General features: G+C 34.5%; 1 protein-coding gene across 2 annotated transcripts in view; it reads right to left on the bottom strand.

Annotated features, from left to right (window-relative positions):
• Positions 1-22,773, bottom strand: part of FAP (fibroblast activation protein alpha) — a 40,065-nt gene extending 17,292 nt beyond the window's left edge. For both annotated transcript variants that reach the window (XM_005152653.3, XM_031052130.2), the window contains exons 1-16: positions 22,547-22,773; positions 22,192-22,276; positions 14,747-14,842; positions 12,805-12,899; positions 12,596-12,670; positions 12,361-12,413; positions 11,225-11,297; positions 9,538-9,658; positions 8,830-8,984; positions 7,642-7,745; positions 7,176-7,311; positions 4,608-4,652; positions 2,421-2,525; positions 2,260-2,330; positions 1,606-1,659; positions 1,148-1,272 (exon numbers count right to left, since the gene is read on the bottom strand). In XM_005152653.3, the coding sequence (XP_005152710.1) occupies positions 1,148-1,272; positions 1,606-1,659; positions 2,260-2,330; positions 2,421-2,525; positions 4,608-4,652; positions 7,176-7,311; positions 7,642-7,745; positions 8,830-8,984; positions 9,538-9,658; positions 11,225-11,297; positions 12,361-12,413; positions 12,596-12,670; positions 12,805-12,899; positions 14,747-14,842; positions 22,192-22,276; positions 22,547-22,552 (1,399 nt within the window). In that variant the 5' untranslated portion in view covers positions 22,553-22,773. The remainder of the gene's footprint in view (positions 1-1,147; positions 1,273-1,605; positions 1,660-2,259; positions 2,331-2,420; positions 2,526-4,607; positions 4,653-7,175; positions 7,312-7,641; positions 7,746-8,829; positions 8,985-9,537; positions 9,659-11,224; positions 11,298-12,360; positions 12,414-12,595; positions 12,671-12,804; positions 12,900-14,746; positions 14,843-22,191; positions 22,277-22,546) is intronic.
• Between the last annotated feature and the right edge of the window lie 253 nt (positions 22,774-23,026).

Here is a 23,026-nt window from a genome sequence, read left to right as displayed (position 1 = left end):
TATTACATTAAGATTGGTAACTGAAAGGTGTTAAAGAGCTTAGAGTTGATACACAAACCTAAATCTTTGCTGTATAACACACTAGTCCCTGCTGCATGAAATACATAAGGTACTGTGTGACATAGACCTGTATACATACAGGCACTGCTTAGCAAAAATAATCAAAGCAACTTTAAATTTACCAACAAACTCTTCCTCTCTACAGATGAAGTGACATCTAGTTAATACCTGAGATGCGATTATATAAGGTGCATGCAGAATTAACAATGTGAAACATTCTTCTGAGAACATGCCACATCATATTTGTGAAGGTGAGTGGCTTTCATATGGTGATGACCTCACTGACTACTTTGTGCAAGAATGATTGAAAGGTGTTATTATTTGCTACATTTGCTTCTCTGCTCAGTGGAAGTTCTCAGGAACTCTTCAGATGATCAGTCAATGAAAAATCAGAAGAACAGTAAACTTTAGATGAAATACGCAAAATGAAAACCATGGATATTTTTCTTTCCTTTTCTTGGATTGTGACTTCAGACTTCACTGTTATTTGATTACAGTAATGAATAAAATGTTAAACCACTGAAATTACCTAACTTTTTTCAAAAGAGTTAAGACTTCATTTAATTACTTACATTACAAGTAGTTTCAATGATCATGCATCTTGATGAGTCGAGTTTTTCTTAGTTCAGTTATTAAGAATGTTCTCAGGTAAATATCCAACATTTTGTGGCTGACACAAATTTAATAATTTCAGTTGGGAAACACATTGTAATAGTTTCTAATTGCTAACTTTGATCACATAAATTGGAAATATGTGTGTTTCTAAATCCTGCTCTAGTTGCTGCAAGAAAAACATGACTTTGATGAGACACATTAGAATCTGTTTTTGTGCCATGAAGGACATTCAAAAATCTGTTTTTAATTCCAAAAATCCCAGTATTTTTGTTTAAAAAGAAAAAAAAGTGAAAATATTTCAGTGTTCTGAAACATCTTCCCACGGATTTTGGACATGGAAAACTTTCTTTCTGGAAATCTCTCCTGGTTATTCTGAAATTTGGGATATCATTTGGGATAATCAGTATTATCTACAACTCTGATAAAATAGAAAGAACAACTGATTATATGTTTGCTCCCATACTATACATACCATAACAGATCAAGGCATAATACTTAGAATGTTCACTGAACCTTGCTGTGTAATACTGGCATCTCTCTTTCCTTAAATTGCAAGTAATGCATTGTTTTCTGATAGGTCTACTTCCAATACTGATTCTAGGAAAAATAAAATATAGCAATGTTATTTTACCAGAACTAACTTCACATGTATCTGCCTTGCACTCTAGAACAAAGGCACTGTATTTTTAGAACAGTTCAACTTAAAAATAAATGTTTTCCCTTTTTATCCTTTTTTTTTTCTCTAAGAGTATATTTAAACTTTAGATGCTATTTGTCCTAAATTTTCAGGTATAATCTGAGGTCAAGATTTAGTTAAAGTAGCCTATGAAATTATACTTTAAACATTTTGAAACTAAATTATTTTATTAACAAATCCAGAGCTATCTTCTATGAACTTGGTATCATTAAGATAGTGTTGATAACACTTACTTGTAAATATTCCTTCTTCCTGGATAGCCTTCAAATTCGTTGCTTGAATAGAAACTGTAAATTCATTTATATGTTAGTAAACAATCCATAAAGTGATGACCTATGAACCAGCATCAAGATGGAAAGACGTTTTGGAAGTTAACTTAAGACTTTTTGAGATTTCCGCATGTGGTGGAAGAGTAAGTTAAGCTTATATACCTTACATCTTAATAAATCTTTGATCAAACTCTGATTAGATGACAAATAAACCATATATATAGGTATTCTATTTTAATTCTCGCAAGTTAATCTCTCCAATTATGTAATTATGTAAGCTGTATCTACTTATACAGTAAGCTGAATAAGAGACCATAAAAAGAGAAGTAAATGCACAGTGTCTAAGGGTTTACCACATGATTAAATTTAAGTATTTCTAAAAAAGTAACTCTAAGATTGGTGACTGAAAATAGAAAAATGAAGACAACTTGCAAAAAATATTGCATAAGTAAAGTTTGCAAACCTATGCAGTGCCTTTGCATACAAATTTGTTGTGGATACATTCAGATAAGAAACAAATTATACCTAGGTATAACTATGAGTTAACGAATGGTGTTCAAATGATTAAGTGTTGCTTTTAGTGATAACACAACATATTCTCTTCTTCAAGCTACTCACATTGCATCATTTGTTACTCTGAAAATGTATATTGCTTCCCATTCTCCACTTGTAATTTGGATTGCATTCTCCTGTGAAGCAAGACATACAAGTTACTGAATACTGTAGAATTATTTCAGGAACTTACAGTAGATCAATATAGAACACTTTGCTTGACTTACCACAGAGCCATTGATGTAATGAATATGCTTATAACCATTTTTGTCACTAAAAATTTTGTAATATGAACTGCTGTCTGACGTAAAATATGGTGCAGAAACAAAGAACTGAAACAATAGAAGGAAAATGGTAGATGAAATGTAAGTAAGATTGTCCAAGTTGATCAGCAGATCATAGTACATATACTAAAAGTAACAAGACTCAAATTAGATGGGACAAAGTACTTTGCACAAATGTTTACCTATGATATTCAATCTTGGACTCAGTACATACTACAACTTCTAACCTGTCATGTCAGACTTCTTAGACTGATAATATAGATATCTCAAGCACCTCACAAATGCAAACTCCCTACTTATAAATGGAATAATCTGTTTGCATATTCTGAATGACCTGTATTTTGTTATTAAAAATAAGTAGAGGTGATTTTTAAAAAATAAGTTTCTGAATAAAGCTGATGTTCATGAATGGAGCCAGACTGAAAATCCTGTTTGGCTGATTCACTGAGCAACACAGCACTAAGTAAATGGATATCTGAAGCTTCCCATACTATTCCACTAATGTTAAAGAACAGATTATCCCAGATAAGACCATTCAACTTTTGTTTCCTTTCAAACCATCACCTCTTTACTAAAATTGTTAGTCAAGATGAGATACTGCAGCTGTGTTTCATTTTCAGAATATGGACACAGAAGAATGACCTGCAAGCATTTCAAGCATAGCACCAAACATTCCCCAGTGAGTGACTTCTGAATAATAGTAACCCAAACTCAAGTAGAACCTGTGACAAGCTAAGTTGCTCTGGAGCCTGCTTCTAGTACTCCTAATACTTGAAATTCCATAAAGGATAATGCAGAGATTTATGCATGTGCGCAATTCCTTTAGCTCTTTAGCTCTTATTAGAGCTAAAACCTGTCCTTACAACCTCAGTAAAAATGGTGAAACAAGAAAGAAAACAAGTAAAATAACTAATCTTGTAAATGTGTAATCTTCACTTCGAGTAAAAATACATCTCTTGAAGGACAATGTACTGAAAAGCAAAACTCTTAGTTAAGTCCACTGCAAGATATTCAGGCACAGTGTGAGGTTCTCCATATTGAATTCTGGTAACTTTGCCTGTCTACGGAGTAAAATAAGCAATAATATACATTCACTGGTAGAATATGATTGAAAATTCTGAAAATCCCTGTTCGGCTAATTCAGTGAGCAAATACAGTGAATACATAAGCTATGACTGAAAACCGTATTTTATGCTCTTAGGATTTCCTTGCATGTTTGTTTTTCCTGTAAGTGAGATAGATGTTATGTCTCTTCCAAGATGTAAGTTACTGGGTAAATTTCTTTTGCTTAGGGGTAACTGCAGAGAACTGTCAACTACCATTTTAAGTGGGATATTTTACCTTGAAGGTTCTTCCTTAGCTGAGGTTGTGAAGCACTTGGCACTGAAACTGTGTTCTGAATGGACAGGTTTTATTCTTAAAAATGCTATGGTATGTCTGATCTCTTTTGAATGACATCAGAGAAATTTTGCGTCTGTTTTTTTGTCTCTAGGATGCTTCTAAGAATTACACTGCAGTATGAATTTACCTCTTGTCATTACTTCCCTCCCTTCAGTATAGTGCCTAATCAGTTGGTCTAAAATTTGCAAAATGGACAGAAAAAGTTTTCAAACTCAGAAAGGAGGTAGCCGGATATCATGCCTAGCACAGCAATAAAGTCTCAATCCTACAGTACAAGTTTAAGCAGTAGTTTTGTATGACTCAGAATCATAAAATCATAGAATCATAGAATAGTTGGGGTTGGAAAGGACCTCAAGATCATCTAGTTCTATCCCTCCTGCTATGGGCAGGGACACCTCACACTAAACCATGTCACCCAACGCTCTGTCCAACCTGGCCTTGAACACTGCTGAGGATGGAGTATTCACCACCTCCCCAGGCAACCCATTCCAGTACCTCATCACCCTAACAGTAAAGAATTTCTTCCTTATATCCAGTCTAAACCTCTGCTGATTAAGTTTCAACCCATTAGCCCTTGTCCTGTCACTACAGTCCCTAATGAATAGTCCCTCACCAGCATCCCTGTAGGCCCCCTTCAAATGGTGCTTCATGTTTCAACTCACTGCTGTGAATATGCAGAAAGCTGTAGCTTTTGATTAAATCAAAATGGAATACAACAAGAAAACATACCCCGCCTGCCCATCCTGTTTGACTCTCTTCTATGTGCTGTTGACTCTGAAAAACAAAACCAAATGTACAAACTTTTAAGAAATTAAAGAATGAGTTTATGAAGATTCAAAATCTTAAAATAAAAAATCAACAGCCACCTGTAAAAATGTATTTTAGGACACTTGCTATGAATGCTCAGGGACTTGAGGGTTGCCTGAGGTAAATAATATTATTGTATTAATACCATTATGTTAAAATATTCTTTTTTAACAGCTGTTATCAGAACTAAAAAGCTGAAGTAATTTTTTAACCTTATGCAACATTTTCACTGCAAGCAGGAATTAACAACTACTTAATTTCATGAACTTTTCAGCAAAGAAGCCTGAGTAAAATAATTTCAGGAGTAACATTAAAAATCTGTGTTAGATTCTCAGCTAGTTAATTTGACATATTTCCTTTCATTTCAAAGCTGTGATGTTGATTTATAACACAGATAATGTGACTACTAGGTACATCTTATAAACAAACCTGAAAACCACAAACCAAATACTTTCTCTAAGTAAATAGAAATTAAGGGTCTCTTTACCTGGTGCTCAATTAGAGATATTAAAGGGCCTGATTTTCAACAGTTTAAAAAATCTCAGAAATAAAGTATTTAGAAAATTAATTAAGGGTTAGGCAGCAAAAAACAACCAGGTTATCATACCCCGTGATTATGAATATAAGTTTAGCAGGTCTCAAGTGCTTGTAACATTCTTAAGGATGATTTTAAAAGACTTCTGCTGAGCATAAATGTGTCAGAACCTCCTGCAACTAAGGTCCATTTTTATTTATGCTTTACTTCTAAAGTTTCTAGTGCATTTTCAATACTTTCCTAAGACGTTTCCATTGAAGAGTGTAATATCTTGTTTGTTGGATGATTTAATATTTAACGATTCTGCATTCAGTCAATGTATTTCTTTTTTATTTTGCAAACTTTTCTTTATGCTGTTCATTGAATACAGTATTTCTTCACTGTCTGAAATAAACTCAACAAATTTGCTTTCTAAAGACTATGGTTTGTATTTGTTATTCTCAGTGTAATCTCATTAACATTCAGAATCATGTTTTCTCCCTTTAAACTTAGTCCCTGCAAAGTGACTTATCTGAGAAAAAGTTGTAGGTACTTGCCCCTTAGAAGGCTGTTTAGTACTTCACAGTGGCTCCACTGAGCTATTAACTCAGAAGATGGACTTTATTTCTTTTATAAGATAAGAAAAATAGGAAGTGTTTTATATCTGCATCCTAAATTTATTTTCCTTTCTTTAAATTAAGGCTCCGATCTTGATGACATAGTCCATCAAGGATATATTTAATTTCCCTCGTTTGAGTAGTCCCATTGACCTCTATGGGACTTTTCGGTCTATTAAAGTATTTACAGAATTTAATCAGAGAACTGGCATCTCCATAGGAAATCCCAGTTTCACAAACACATGCCTAGTTTTTACTCACATGAATAGTTCTACTGAAGTCATATTGGTTTTGATGATCTATTCACATGAGCAAGACTCAAACGTGAACATTTTTGATGAATCGACACTTTAGGAACATCTTGTAGATTACATTTTGTTATTATTTTCAAGCACATAAAGCCTAGCACATTTATTGTACATTAGTCTCAATTTAATCTGAAATCAACAAGAGAACTGTTTTTGCCAATGGAAACACAGAGATATACTTTCTAACAGCAAATAGAGCTAATGCAGCACTCCCATCTGTTCACACTCCTTCAATTGGCCATTTGTGCAAACTTTAATGTGATAAAAGCATTGTATCACTGTATAAATATAGAGTTATAGAAACGTCAGTAGTGACTCCATAAATAAGGTTTCATGGAGAAATGCAATTAAACAAAGATAATGAACACAGTCCTGTAAGATGTTAATTGTTCTGGTCTGGTTCCAGAAAAGCAATTAAGCACATGCTTAATTTTAAACACATAAATAGACCTACTGAAATAAATAATACTGCTTACATGCTTAAAGCTAAGCTTGTTTTAAAGTTCTTTGGTGGATTGTGGTAAAATCCTAGAAAAAAAATCCCTGTTTTTTTTATTTTTTGGGTTTTTTTATTTTTTTTTAAATTTGCAACAACTGTCATATCATATAGGAATAAAAATTATATTCAGCTTGGAAAGTTCGTGTCAACAAACTCTAAAATTACAATTTATCAATCACACAGAACACTTTTATAAGTATTCTTGCCTTTTATTTCTCATTAGTTCCAGGTTTCACCCTACTGCTAGTTTTAATAAGTGTTCTGTGCCATAAACTCTAAAACCAAGACATGCAAACGCCATCAACACTAAAAAACTATAAATGAAACTTTTGTATTAGTTACTGAAATTCAGAGTTATTCTTTTCTTCAGGATCTACATGGATCTATCAGTGTCTAGTCTCCAGGCTTTACAAGGTCTTTGAAAGAAATGCTTTTTCAGAAAGGCTTCTGTATATGAGATCTGTAACAATCTACATGCAGGTATAGACAGCTAGGCCACCTAATCAAATGCTAATTTCAGCAATGTTAAACTTATATTTCCAACTATATTACCTCTGGACAGTCCCATGTATTTGAATTTTCTTTGAAGTCACAAATAGCTAAGAGTGAAAAATTCTGGATTCTCTTTAGCCATTGCACACAGACTCGACTATCTGTTACCCAAGTAAGCCAAGTAAAATAGTGATCACTAAAAAATAATAAAAAAAGAGAAAGAGTGGTTATTAAAGAACAAAAATATGGAAGCACTGCTACAGATTGTATCCCCTATAGTGCTCTGTGAAATCAACACCAAAGCTTCCAGTGTCTTAGGCATTTTTTTTGTCCTTTGTAACAGTGAATCCTCTGGACAGAGAATCAAAATACATTTCTAGTTAGCCTCTGATCCACCTAGGAGATGAATATGGCACTCCACTGTTAGAAACAGAAAACAACTCAGAAGTTCAAACATTTAAAACAAATAGAAATTTTTATTTTGTTTTATTTTTTTAAAGAAAAGACATATTTGAGGGCACGCTACCTTGATGCTATGACTGCAGGAACTGGCACCTTCTTAGGACCAAATGCTTCAGCATTAATAGTGTCTACAATAAACACTTTAACAGTAGGATTTTTAGCCCCAGCCTTCAAAGAGAATGTATCAGGTTATTCAAATCAGGCTCTGAACAATTCAGAATGAGGAAAGTAACAACACTTTTTTGCAGGAAAGGAGACAAGGTGTAAAATACATATTCAATTGTGTATAATAGGGCAAATGTGGTTTTATAAGATCTCATACTGTCACTAAAGCAGTATTATGGTACATTTCATACCCAAAGACAAAAACTTTTTAAACAGTCAAATTTAGTGCCTTTCCTTACAGAAAATGTACTTGATGGGAACCACCACTGAATTTGCATTATGGATCTGTGCAGCACACATATGCTTACTTTGGTATAAAAATCTAGGACTATATTCACATGACTGCAATTGCTCTTTGACACTCCAGCTGTGAAATAAAATGGTTTAGCTTAAACTGATTTCATGCATGCTTATTCATTGTATACATTATTAGTTTTTTAATTCTCCTCCATGTGTGGTTTAAAACACCCAGATTTACTTTAGAACTGCAACCCAGCTGACAGTTGAATAACTTCTTAAGATGCATTAACATGATCACTTGCAATCATATGAGCATGACAAGAGTCAGGAGAGCTATTAACATGCTGAAGAAATGCCAAACCAAAACCTTCTTGCCTTAGATGTGGCACTTGAAAGCAGTTAAAATCCAAATCCCCTTGAGATCAAAAAGCACTATGAAGTGTGTAAATAAACTGAAGCTGTTATAGCCTTTATTTTTCAAAATTTACTGTAATGAAAAATAACAGCATAGTTAACACATCACAATAAGTAAACTGAATTGAGAAAACAAGGCTTGACCATGCAAGCATGCACTTGCACATGCTCTTTACTTACATAAGTAATTCCATTTATTTCACTGATATTATTAAATATCTATGGTTTTGAATGTACTTATAGCTTTTTAGAACTTGGCCTAAGTTTTTTTGATTTCTTTTTTTTCGTGTTCCCCCCCCCTCCCCCCCAGTATAAATTTAGGCCATAATGGATTTAACCACTACAACATAACCATTTTTTAAGCACAGTTAATTTTATCAAATGACCCATAACTCATTTATGAACAGAAAGCCAAAAGAAAGATAAAACATACCTTTGGGTAGGGGATAATTATTTTTCTAGGATACTGGTCCTCACCAAAATATGAATATTCAATAACTGGTATGTCAGTGTCATTAAATTGTACATATGCTAAATACTTTCCACTTGGAGACCACCACAATGCATATTTTGTCGCTAGCATTTCCTCTGAGGAAAAAAACCCAAATCATAATGGTTTATCATTGTTTCTCATTCCAATCTATTTTAGCATTTAGCACCTAGATATATAAAGTGAGTTATACTAAATAAATAACACTTAACATATTGCAATACATCTCAATTCTGAAAGGCCTTAAGAACTCTCAAAAAGGCACAGAGATCCCATTTAACTCACTTGTTTTTTTTCCTGTATGTATGTGGGGTTTCTTAAATTATTTTTTTATAAACTGAAATGCCAAATTTTCACCAAAATTAAAAAATTCTATTAAAGCTGAATGCCCAACTACTGCCTGTGCAGCAGAAGGAAGCCTGGTATATAAAGGTCTGATATAGTTTCAGTCACAAAAGACCTAGGAGTATGGTTACACACTATGAATACAAAATGCAGTCATTGTATGGAAAACAAAATATGGAAATGCAGCAATCTTTAGGGCTCAAAAAATAGTGTATCATCACACATATTTTAGACTGGATTGTGAGAACCATGTAATCTAAACAAAGCATTTAACATGTTATTTTATGTTCTTCAAGATCTACTTACCTTCATAGACCCAGTCAGGAATCCCATTAAATATTTCATTCTCTTTTCCATCAGTAGTTATTTTAATTGGTGCCTCTCTTGGACTTCGTTTCAAATAGATATTATTCTGATATACATATGCCTGAAGACAAGAAAGTATTTCTTATGAATATAGGCACCAGTAAGAGAGGTTAGAGTAAGATCTTTTGCAGCCAATGCTCTTACATTATACCAACAAGAAGACAAAATGAATACAAAATGGGAAATAAATGCTACACTACAAGCTGTTGCAAATTCTGCAAGAGTAGGTACCTCAGTAAATAAATGATACATTACAGGCCAAATTCTATGTTCACCCATATCAGAATAAATCCTTAGCAGCTACTTTGAATTTAATAACTTCAGAGGATTTTGTGGCAAGTTTTGGTTTGGAAAATAAGGAAAAAAAATCAAAAACTCATTCAAATTGCTGTGTTTTATAAGTGACCCTCAGACAAAGTGTTTTGTGACTTCTCTATCTGCTTCCACCAAAACTAGAAGATAAAGAAAAAAACCAAAACCAAACCACAATGACTAAAATGAATATAATCAGACTTTTGAAAATCTGTCAAAAGGCCTAGGTGATGTGAGATAAGACACAAAAAGTTTTTACTCTGGGTTATTTTGTTCTTGTCTAATAAACTAGTTACCAAAAGAGAGTTCTTGCAAGAAATGCTTGCAGGCCTTGTATATCTCTAAATTTCAATCAATCAAATGAATGGACATGTAGTTAAGAAACCAGCAACAGAAACCTCACTTTCTTAGAAAATCATGCCTCCTGAAGATATTAGCATTTGTTAGCAACATCAGTGTAACATTTAACTACTTTGTGCTTTAAATGAAAAACAAAGCAACTCCTATAACTCTCACATCTGATACAACTATATAAAAACATCACAGACTACTGGTACTAGGAAGATAGGAAACTGCCTTCAGAATTCTTGATAAAAAAATGACAATATTTAACTAAATTGGGAGAACTAATACTCTCCTAGAACATGGAGAAATATTCCTAATAAATTGTCCATTCATATGCAGCACACTCCTGGGTATTTTCTGAAATGAGTTTGATATTTACATTTTGTTTTGCACAAATATTTTTCAATACTGGGTAAATAGTTAAAAAACACTAATTGTTATTGGGCTGATCTTTTAGAACCAAGAATAAAAACAGTTTATAAACTCATTACTATGAAATAGGTATTTTATCATTACTGAGATATCAAGTAGCTATTAAAAAGAAAAGAAAAGAACATTTTTTGTAATAAGAACCTGACAGATGTTTTCCAGGGTAAAAATTTTAGAAAAGATTTTAAATATTGCTCCTTTTAACTCTCCATAGTAAACACGTGTTATACAGTGCCAAAGGAAAACACACTGGTTTTCAGGCCCTGAAACTACATTTAAGCTGATATACAATTATGTTGGTCAATTCTTGACAGGAGATTGGCCTGCGAACTGAAACACGCAATGTAGCTGGGATTGAGACACAGACAAGCTAAATTTTAACAAACTAAAACTGCTTTATTTGTCAGTCTTGCTTACAACCAATGTTATTACACATAGTCCTGTCAAAAATATGGCCTAACAAAATAATAACCAAAGGCAAACAAATGTTTCTTAGCCACACAAAGCAAAATAATTTTAGTGCTTTGTTATCTTTACTGACCAATTTGTGTCCAACAGGTGACCAGGATATATACTGAATTTTATGTGGAAGCTGATTTTCTGTTACAAAACCACTAAAAAAGAGAAAGAAGTTGAGATGGCTTTTTGTGCACAGTGCAAATGGATCATTATACTGTACATTCATATAAAATTCATGGAGGGCTATGTTTTCTAACAGCTTACTGTTTTTTGAGCCATGCAAAATCAAGGCAGGCAGTGAAACATGCAGTAATAGAATGGTGTGCACCAGTGCTGGTAAAACCTTCCAACTCAACCTTTTGAAAACATTCAACAGCAGAAGCCAGCCTTATCTCTTTCTAAATACTGCGCAACCATCTACAGTAATTTGCTCCATCTGCAGCCTCAGCAAGTTACTGGAAATGTGAATTCGGGATACTGCATGCTAAGGCAAGCATAACAGCAGTTGCAACATTTGTTAAGGATCAGGACCCACATGCAGTACCTATCTACTCACATTAGCTTGCAGCAATCTTTTTCTGTCACCTTGAACCAACAGTTTCACACAAGCGGAGCAGCTCCGTGCAGCCCCTTTTTCTCAGAACTGAGAAGCATTTGGTCATATTACTACTTAATGTATAAAAAGTCACTGGGGAGACAGGTGGCCTCCTTCAAACTTGGGTAGTGGTTTGGGAAAGATCTTGGGAAATATACGAAATACCATGGGAGAAGCTGTAAAGTTTTGAGGAACCCAGGACTGACTGTTACAAGATCACTGCAGCACTAAAGGAAATGTGAGAGAGAAAGCTAAAGATTGTATCTACCATAAAAAGGATGAATTAGACAACAGAATGACATGGAGACATCAGATGCGAAGCTGAAGTGGACTCAATCATCCAAGATAGTGGGAGAAAATTATGCAAAGAAGAAAAATATATGACAATCTTCAGCAGTGAAAGTTTTAGGGCATGAAATATAAATCAATCTAGATACCTGGATGAGTAGGTGAAAGGACTGTATGATTTTCTTAAAGGCCATTTTTGTCAAGCAAACCAGATAGATTCAGGCAAAAGCAAAGCAGGGTGGTAGTCACATTACTGTGAAGTTTTTTAGTGGAAATGCAAGCACATCACTACAAAGTATTCACTGTAGTTCCCTGTAAGAGATATCTGGCCTTACCCATATATGAGATCATAAATGTGGTATGATGCTGTATAAGAGTATCTCCACTGCTGCAAAAATTAAGCAAAAAATAATATTATTGACTTGGACAAGATAATCTAAAAGTAATCAGCTGTCTTTTCATAGCCCGCTCATTTCTCGAGAAAGTACTAAGAAAGGTTTATCTATAGCAACCACAACTAACAAAATACTAAATGAAACCACACATTTCATGAAGTGGTATATTAATTACCTTTGAATAATTGCTTTCCAGAGCTATGAAATATTTGTCAGATGACAATACATAATTTGAAGCATTCACTTGTTTCTGAAAGATTCAGAAGTAGATTAGATTCTAGTAAAAAAAAAGGATTTGATGAGTTTTAATTCACTCACTTTTAAACTGGTACTTGAAATGCAAATGCATTTTACTGCCTTTTTATTAATTGGAATGGTACATACCATTGTGCTGTTAGTCATGATGGTAGTTGGGTAGTTCATTTCAACATTGTAGAGTATAATGTCATCTTCTGCAGACTGATGAAGATATTCATTGTCTTTATAAACAAGATAAAAGGGCTGTTACCTTGCACAGAAAATACTACAGAAAAGATCCATTTATCAAAGTGTTCACACTCCTGTCAGTGAATAGGCTTTGAGCAAACTCTTTTGGCATCTACATATTTTTTTTTCCCTAATGATGCCAAGGTACAGAGTTATCAACAAACTGCTTTCAGGGATCTTGAGTATGTTGTCAATATGACACACTGCACAAAGAACCAGCTAGTTAACTTTATGATTACATGCCAGATTTTAGTAATTGATCAAGAATACCACTGACAGACCCATTAGAAGGCCAGTATCATAACACAGCTGTTTTCAAGAAAACCAGAACATTCTCATTTCTACAGATTCCACAGGTAACAGCAGTATCATGTAACTGACACTATGTAAATGATACTCCCCTTACTCACACAGGCCCTACGAAGTAAGGATGAGTGACCTTCAAAGCGAATGGAATTGAACCCAACCTGTGCTCAAGACCTGAGCCATGGCTTGGTAGAAAATGAAGAATTTTAGTTTCACATTATTATTTTTGCTGCTAGAAACAGAGAGAAGGAATTACATGGTGTAGCTAAAGAAAGAGACTTTAACAGGCAGCCTGAAACATTGTATAAGGTGTTCATTTTTAGGAAATTGGATCACCCTTGGATCTTTTGAGCACACTTCTGTGATTTGTGTTAACAGCATTTTTGGTGATCTCAGGCACTCTTAAGAAGAGATAGTCAATTTTAACTCCTTGCTTCAGAAGAAAAGTAGACATATGGAATGCTGTAGGCATGACTATCTATGGAATCTATGGCATGACTTTTGCGTGAGCTTTGTGACTGTTAAAGAGGAAAGATAAGTCTAAGTGTGAAGGATATAAAGAGGGAAGGAAAATATTAGGTTTAGGTGATATGCTGCCTACATACTTCAAACATTCAGACAGAATTCTAACAAATGGTGATCTAATTTTTATATCATACAAGTTGATGTCAATATACTTCAAATTATTAACTGTAAAATTTGAACTGCTGCAAGCAATGCCCTGGAAAGCTTCAGTTAAGTTCAAAAATTGTGGGTAAAAACTAACTTGGTAAGACTGCATCTGAATGGGCACTGTTTTTTGTCTTGAGTCAGGAACAATTGCTTGAAGCAGCACATAGATGGAGTGGTAGTGTGTGTATTAGAATGTAATCCAATCTAGCTCAAGACTTTGGGTGCTTGAGTCAGTAGTAACAAGACTAGTATTTCAGCCATGCGCAGACACATATCTCGGCAGCAATTAACTTCATGTCATTATCTTCTACCTTAAGGAACTCACTCAGAAACTCAACATTATTTTCTATGCAACGCTTTAGAACTCAGGAATTTCAGCAGTATCAACATTTTGTTAAATAAGACAAAATCAGCTGGGCTCATTGCAGAGCTAAGTACTCATGAAAACAAAGAAGAATGGGGCCTGTAAGATAGGCTACCTCACTTATTACAAATGATAAGTGAAAAAGGGCTGTGACAAACACAAAGAAGAAGATTGCTTAAGAAATGACTGGCACATTGATACATTTCTTTCACTTACTGCAATGAATATGACAGTAAAGAAATAAAACACTGAAAGCCTCTGTAAAATTATACTTGACTCAAATATGTCTGTTGAAACATCAAATACCTGGAATTTCTACAATGACTGACAGAATAGTGAATTTCAACCATAAGTTTTGACTAGTAGATTGTTTAATTTCATAGTTAGCATTCATTCACAGTAAAGCTGGAAGGAAAATACATTTCTTAGTCTGTTTAAACCAGTTTGGAAACACATATTAGAAAGGCTTATGTACTTTTGAGGAAAGGTTTTACTTACCTGACACCCAATATGGAAAAAATGTTTTATATTGGAAGTTTCCACTCAGGTAATCCTCCAGTGTAAGGGCTCTGGGTCCATCATCTGTGTTGACAACTAAGACAATAGAAAATTGCTGTTAATACAACAGTGTGAAGTGTGAAAAAAAAAAAGGAAAAAAAGAAGCAGTTACTAGTCCATTATTTCTCTCCCCCTTTTTTTTTTATTTTATTTTTTTTATTAGCACCAGAGAATAGTGAGGATAGCAAAATCCTGGAAGTACACAGAGAGTAGGCACAGCAGAAAGTTTTCTGTTACTGTTCTGGTTAGGTCCACACAAAACCACAAACTAATTTAGTTCACCCAGTCATTTACTCAGACATATTTACTTGCAGACCCCGTGAGTCCCAGAAGAGCCTTTTCCACACAGAAGACAAATCAAAGTTTCTTTTAAAGCACGGTTTCATGAACTTGTGTGGTATGTAGAGACAACTAATTTAATAGGAATTTGCACATATTCAGCAGACTCAAACAGTAGGATGAACTTAAAAACCCCTACTGCCAAATTTCATAAATACCTCATCAACCAGAGTTAGAAGATGGACATAAGGCTTCCAAAATGATCACCATTCACATATTTCTCTTAGTAGCTACATGAAAAAATAATAGATGAAGGTATGCTGATAAAGCTGAAAAGTAATGAATGAATGAACCTGAACTTCAACTTTTAACTTAATGCTGCAAAAGAAAACTGGCAATGATTCTGGAGAGAAGAAAGGTACTCTGATAATAGATTTCTAAGCATATTGAAAAGCTGCATAAAAATAAGGAATAAAATGGTGTCTGGTTTTGTGGCTTTTGTTTGACTATATTTCTTCCCAGTGCTAAACACTGTAATCTAGGGCAGAATTTAAAAACCAAGTTTAAGGACAAACACCTTTATGGGAATTGGGTAATGCTGAAAATGCTGGTTTGTTAAGTGCATGAAAGTGAAAAAATTCTTTTTGCAAAAATGTAAAAAAAAAAAAGGCAAAAACGTATGCAGCTCACAAGAGAAAGAGCTCTCAAAATATTTAATCCTCAAAAGACATAGGAACATTCTGATAAAGGCCATTTTTAAAAGTTCAGTACCACAATAATTGCAGCTTTTAAGTCTAGGCATTCTGGATTCTATGGTTTCCTCCTTTAAAATCAAGGAGACTTTTGCCATAGTCTTCAGAGATAGTGCAGATGTCACACTGCAGCTGAGTAGATCTCTGCCACTTCCCCTGTTTGTTACTTCAGAGCAATGAGATGACAGCCAGATAATCAAGATGACTCGTTGCCCTCAGGTTTCATATCATGCTCCATCACTTCCTCATTACAGCTGCCCCCTCTGTTAAGATCACACTGACTTCCTGGGAAATGATTCTTCATATTCTCTTCCATAGTACTTTATAATGATAATACATGTTTTCTTCTGGTAAGTGACTATTATTTACTGTAGAATACACATGTCAGGTTGACTGTTGACACTAGTCTTGTCTGCACTAATGCAGAAGAAAGCTGTCATGACAAATAAAACTGAATGCCAATCCACAGGCAAAAACCTATCTGTATAAAATCTGAGCTAACAGTATGTCCAGAAAATATCTCAAGAAGTTCAATAAGAAGTTAACTCTTCTTGCTAATGCCATGACTGTATATTAGAGATCTTTGATGTTAATGATAAGCATAGATGTCAAACTCTTAAAAAAAAGCATAGAAAATAATTCCAAACAAGAATTCACTTCTATTTATACCAAGTGATTATTACTTATCACTAGCTTCCAGTTTAAATTCCCCATGTGAATATGCCTATTTGCAAAAGAAATCCACTGTTAAGATCTATTTCTATGGCTGTGTGTATAGGAGGCTTATATTTGCAGTCCTTTTTGATACCTTAATTTGGTAAAATTTCCTGGTTCCTTCCCTCAGATTAAGAGGATTTTTTTTTACTAAAAAGACAAGCAATATCACAAATGTCTCTTCTCTGGTCTAATTTTCACAGCTCTAATTTAAACCTTTACTCTGTTAGCCATCTCACATACATACTTAATATTCTGTGATAATTTATTATGACTGCTAATGATTTTCAAAATGTGTCCACTCTTATCTGAATTTCTAGCAGTGAACTGCAAAAAATGTGAACACAACTATTTCTTACTTGATTACTTATAATTTTGAATGCTTGTTTCTAAGCAACAGAAGATGTCTTTAAATGCTTTAATTAAAGGCACCATTTTTAATAGTTTTCTATAATTGTTCCTGATTCTTTCTTCTGTAACTAAAAACTGGTTCAATAATAGTATTCAAAATCTCTGCTCACAGAATAAACCCTAACATGAAGATTACTTTTATATGTCTGCAGCACTATACAGACACTGACTTGGATGGCTGTTGGTGAGCCTGGTAAAGTCTTTTGTTGTGTTTTGTTTCTCTATGAAATAAGAAAGATGAAAAAAGATGCCAAGGGACAAGGAAGCAAATAGCTGAACAAACCACAGAAATGAAAGCTTACCAAGTTTCAGCTTTGCTCTTTTCCCTTCACCACCCTACTGTCTCAGTTTTAATCCTTTGTGGTTCATGTGCATCCATTTACAGCATGTAGTTCTGTATTCCTCTCTGAACCAAATTAGTTATTTTGCTTCCTGATGTAACTTGCTTTATCTATTCCATGATTGTAATTTTTTACTTGTGCATTTGAGTGTATTTGACATACATGTGTAATTGTGGTGATAAAAGCCTGTAAGCATCTATTAAATCTTACTGTCTTTAGACAGACACCTTCTCCTTTCAGTTTATTGTTGTGAGAGAGCTTAATAAAACACAAAAAGATGAACATTTAGTTATATTAAGCTCAGATTAACTTTATGCACAGCAGTCCATCACTATGAAATTCCGTTTGTATTATCAGGATTATTCCCTTTCAAAGATCACTAGACCAATACAACCCTTGCATTAGATTTCAAAGCCCTCTTGACTTATTCTACAATGTGGTCTAATGTGTATCCATATAAATAAGGTCTACTGTCGCCAAATTAAAGAAAGTATACATAATAATCAATAAGTATTCAGTTTTCTGTATTTTTATTTTTGTGTATGTAATTGTATATAGGTATTTTATATGTGTTTGCAAACAATTAATATATATCTATTTTTATATGCATTTTATTTAGTATCCACTGCTACATGGCAAGATGACTTGCAAATGAAAACTGGCTATCACGGTATTATATTCTGTTTCTGGACTAGACTGTCCATTCTCATTTCTGCTGTTTGATGCTGAGTATCTAAAGCACAAGTTCCTTCAACATGCACAGGAAAACAGCTTTCCACTTGAGGAGACCATAAGTCAGTTCAGCATCAGAAATTAATTCCAACACTCCTGATCTTGCTCCAGAACTCCTGGTCACACTCAGCTCCACATCAGCTCAATCTGCATTTCTATACCCACATCACATTCAGTCATTTTTTTTGTGAGGTGTAACACTGGTTTCTCAGTGAAAGCTACTTCAAAAACACCCTTTGGAATGAGAAGATGGGAGTCTGAACAAGTAATGTTCCTCAGTATGATACAGCTCTTGTTAGGAACAGGAAGTGTGTACAGAAAGCTAAAGCACGCTAGAATGAGAATAGTTTAATTTACTATGGACTCTAACATCTCTACTGCTAAGGATCTGGGAAAAGGAAAAAGCTCTCTAATGATAGACTAAGAAAGAATCACTATAATCCCTTTCTGTTATTGAAAATAATGTTTTCAGAAAATATAAAGAAAAGCTAGTATAAAAATTTAACCTTGGATCATAGCCATCATACTGCATTTCTAAGCATAGACTTGGAAAGATTTTTTTTTTGGTAACCTCTTTAAAATAGTCCTAAATCAGAGTATTTATTCTGCCACCAGCATGTGAAAATTAATGCACAGAAAATTAATACTCTGTTTTGGGTAAGCACTTCGTGCCAATTTAAGAATCCAAGTGACAAAGAGTTTCTTCAAACCACTAGTCAGATTTGGAAAGAAAAGGCCCACCCAACCCCACAGTTCTAGGAGCATTGTCACAGGCTGCTGCTGCACAAGCAGAGCAGACTGAACCCTCTTAAGGAAATATAAACTGAGAATATAGGGTTTATTTAGAAAGATTTTAGCATGAATTCCTACTATTTTTTTATGCAGTCTGAAGTACCAAACAGAAGAGGTATGAATTAGTTTAATCCATCTTAATATTGTTTTTTATTACTTTGTTCTAATAACCTTATGCTAGGTCTCTGCCACCAGCATACAGATCACTGCAGGTAGGCTTACTCGTATCTGAGCCTGAACTTGTAGCTAGGACTGAGCCACCAGATTTTGGTGGAAGCACACTGTCACAGTAATCTATAGATTTTCAGTTACAAGAAATTTCAGCAACAGTGGTGAGTTTATAATCTCTAATTGTCACTTGCCAAGTTTGATAGATGGCCAAACAGATGAGAATTTCTCTTTATTTCTGTTTTAAGTCAAATATCCAACAATCATTTCAATTAGAAAACAGGAACAAAGAGCATTGTCTCTAGCTGACTTTAATGCCAGGAACCAAATTTCCTGACTGGAAGTATTTTTCTTCCACTCCACAATGATGGAAGCAATCCTGCTTGACTTTGCAACAGAACACAGGGAAGAATTTATTGAAAGTGGATTTGGCTGGTGTGTAGCAAAGAACACCACCTATTCCTAAGAAACTGTCTACTCCACTTCCTGGCTGAGAAGTATGGCCTCTGATCTCATCTGCAACATCAGAGAGGCAGGGGCTTGTTCTCAGGTTTAGGTCAAGTGTACAATGGGGACAGAAACATTAACATGTACTATCCTGGTTTTGGTTGGGATAGAGTTAATTTTCTTCCTAGTAGTTGGTATAGTGCTCTTTTGGCTTTAGTTAAGAATAATGTTCATAACACACTGATGTTGTAATTGTCATTAAGTAGCACTTACCCAAGTTAAGGACTTTCTAGTCTCATGCTCTCTGCAGTGAGGAGGAGTACAAGCCAGGAGGGAACAGTGCCAGGATGCCTAACCTGAACTAGCCAAAGAGGCATTCCTACCACAGAACAACATGCTCAGTATATGAACTGGGGGCAGTTGGCAAGAAAGGACAGATCACTGCTCGCGGCCAGGCCAGGCATTGGTCAGCAGGTGGTGAGCAATTGTATCTTGCACCACTGGCTTGTTTTTGTTTGGTTGGTTTTTTGTTTGTTTTGTTGTTTTTTGTTTGTTTTGTTGTTTTTTTGTTGTTGTTTGTTGCCTCCCTCTTTATTTCCTATTATTATTGTATTATATATTATATATTGGGTTATCGTAGTTAGGTAAGTTACTCAGTACATCCTTGCTCAAAGACATGTCAAAACCCCATCACTGATTTCTTAGGCATAGATGCCACTCGCTATATTGAGACTGCCCATCTTGCTTTTCTGAGCCCCACAGAAATTGTGTATAACTGCAACTAAGTATTTTCCCCTGACTGTCATATCTAAACAGATTAATTGCTTTCCAGTATAACTTGGGAATTTTTCACAGTTTTATACTCTTCCATGTGTAAACCAAAACCAGTTATCACATCTTGAGATGTCTGAGGAACATGAAGTTACTAGAAACTCAGCAGACAAAACCAGAACTAAATGTTTCTCCCAGTTCTGTCAGAATTACAGATGACATGTTTCTTTGCTGATTTCTTAAGCAGAAGTTTAGTTGGTCTGTGTCTATACATTCCTCATATGCAATTAATTGTCTTGCTAGATTGCCACATCCTTTCAGTTAAGCAGCAGCAAAGGTGGAATGTGCAAACAACATTCCATTTCTGTAGCCATTTCCTGTCTATGACTTGCAAAATTTATAACCGCAAAATGAATTAATATTTTTCTATTAACAACTTATCAGCACACTACAAAGAATTCAAAAAGGTTTTGAACAGGTAACTCTTTGAAAGGCATTCAAACAGGTAACTGCATCAGTTGCAGTTCCACCTGTGAATAAGGACATAATCAGATGTGTTCAATATAACTGTGTTCAACATAGAATCATAGAATTGTTGGAAAGGACCTTAAGACCATTTGTTGTTTAATCCACAATTGTCTAAAATGCTTTTTCAAAAACATTCAGTAAAGAAAGATTTTTTTTTATCATCTTACTTAATTGAAATGTGATGTCTGATATGACACCAGGTCACTATTCCAAGAAACTACACAGATGAAACGAGTCTTTTGTAATGGCCCAGGTACCAAACAATCTCAGAATAAGACTAGTGAGCTGGTATGTGATAACCTCAGAAGGGAAAAACACATTCACTTCCTCCTACAGTACCTTCCATGATCTATCCTTGATATGATCTATCTTCATATTCACATGATCAACCATAACTGCTTCAGAAACCTCCAACTCTTCTCTCAACAAAACAACCCATGATGACTATATTCCACAGAAATACAAAGTAGTGAAGAGATTTCACCTTTCACAAACCCTGCATATTACCTACAGTATCTAACTTGCATAAAATAAGTAGATAACCGATTTTGGACCACTTAGTTCTAAACGCAAAACTGATCTATTAATCTTGGTCACAATGACAACACATGAACAAAGAATAATAATTAAAAAAATAAAGCCCCTTAAATACTGTTAGTGGAATGCAGGTTTTTTATTATTATTTTAATTATATTAGGTGCTTTCAATTAATCTGCTACAGTGAAAGGGTCACATAAATAATTATATTGCCCTTAATACACCTCTCATAGAAAAAATTTACCATAAAGAGAGTAACACTCAACCTCTAAATTTCAAACCACACGCACTTCAAACTTTTCTAGAGGACTATTTTTCCTATAGCTGGCATAATAATACTAGAGCAAATATATATGTAACAGTATATAACAATAATAGAGCAAACAGAGCAAACTATGCATCCCTATTTTATACAATGCTGACTTTAATTTTTAAATGCAATATTAAGTATATTCACAATCATACCCTACCTACAACAAAATGTTCAACTTGTAATTGGATAGAGAACTTCTGTAATTATTACACAACTTCAAAACAAATACAAGTTCACCATGCTAAGGAAATTACTAACACTTTGTGAGAGTCTCCTAACCTCTAACACAAAAAATAACAAAATATGAGATCTCAGAATTATTTTTGCAGTCCTGTCCAAGAACATTATATATCATGCACAAGAAAGTTAATTCAGGTGCTTTTCACTAGAAGGAGCTCCTTGTTTCAGCATCTGCTGGCATTTCAATCCTACCTTCAGGATATTCAGCTGTCAGTACATTTCTGCAAAGTGATAAAGCCATAACAAGTCTGAAAGGACAGGACAACACTAGAGATGACTTAACAAACTCTTGTGAACTTTAGAAGTCATAATAGCTAAAGACACTGTGTTTTGCACTACATTAGATTACAAATGCCTTACCTCTTGATGGAAGCAGTATAATACACGTCAGTAACAAGGAAAGCAAAAGGCATATAACCACGCCAAAAATGATTTTTAGCCGTGTCTGCAGGACAGAAACAAACAGTAATTACATTTCTAATATTGTCTGAAGCACGCTTCTATGGCTTCTAAATTAAATCTTCCACTCTCTCTACTGCTGCAATCCGTACAAGCAACAAGCAAAAAAGTCCCTGGAGTACATTTGAAAGTACTTTCCTTTCCTTTTTCTTTAAAACAAATACATTCACATCAGAGCCTGGCCTTGTGCAACAGCTGGCAGTTGAGAACAACAGATATAAATGTTACCAAACGCAGAATTCGGCAGCATACAGACCTTCATTTTCCTGCTGTATTCTAAAAGAATGTAAATTCTCTCTTCTGGGTGTTGGTCAGTGGATCTAGGAGAGGAGTTTGAAAAGGCAGTGTCTGTTTTCACAGTTGGAGACTAAACCTCTGGCAGACTTTTTTCTTTTTTTTCCCTACATACTTTAGAAAACTGTGCCAAATTTCAAAGGGTTTCCACAAAATTAGAAACACACTTTTAGGGAAGTTTTAGGACCAGAAATCGACAGTGGGTGGCTATATGGGTGGTGATTATATACTTCCCACCAATGTGAGCTATAACCAACATCTGCTCACACTAACTTGAGGGTTTTATGACTCAACAGTTACTTGATATGTACTGTTTTTCTCTGAAAAGTATCTACTGTGTATTTTGGCAAACCTCACATTCTCAGGACATAATCATGACCTTATTTCTGCTCTCTATAGCAAAATACAAAGAAAACCCCACAGCTTTATTGTTTATATATAA

This window comes from Melopsittacus undulatus, chromosome 8, assembly GCF_012275295.1.
Source record: "Melopsittacus undulatus isolate bMelUnd1 chromosome 8, bMelUnd1.mat.Z, whole genome shotgun sequence".
In the NCBI taxonomy this organism is placed as follows: domain Eukaryota; kingdom Metazoa; phylum Chordata; class Aves; order Psittaciformes; family Psittaculidae; genus Melopsittacus; species Melopsittacus undulatus.
Note: the sequence above shows the minus strand (reverse complement) of the source record. Positions and strands in the feature narration are given on the sequence as shown.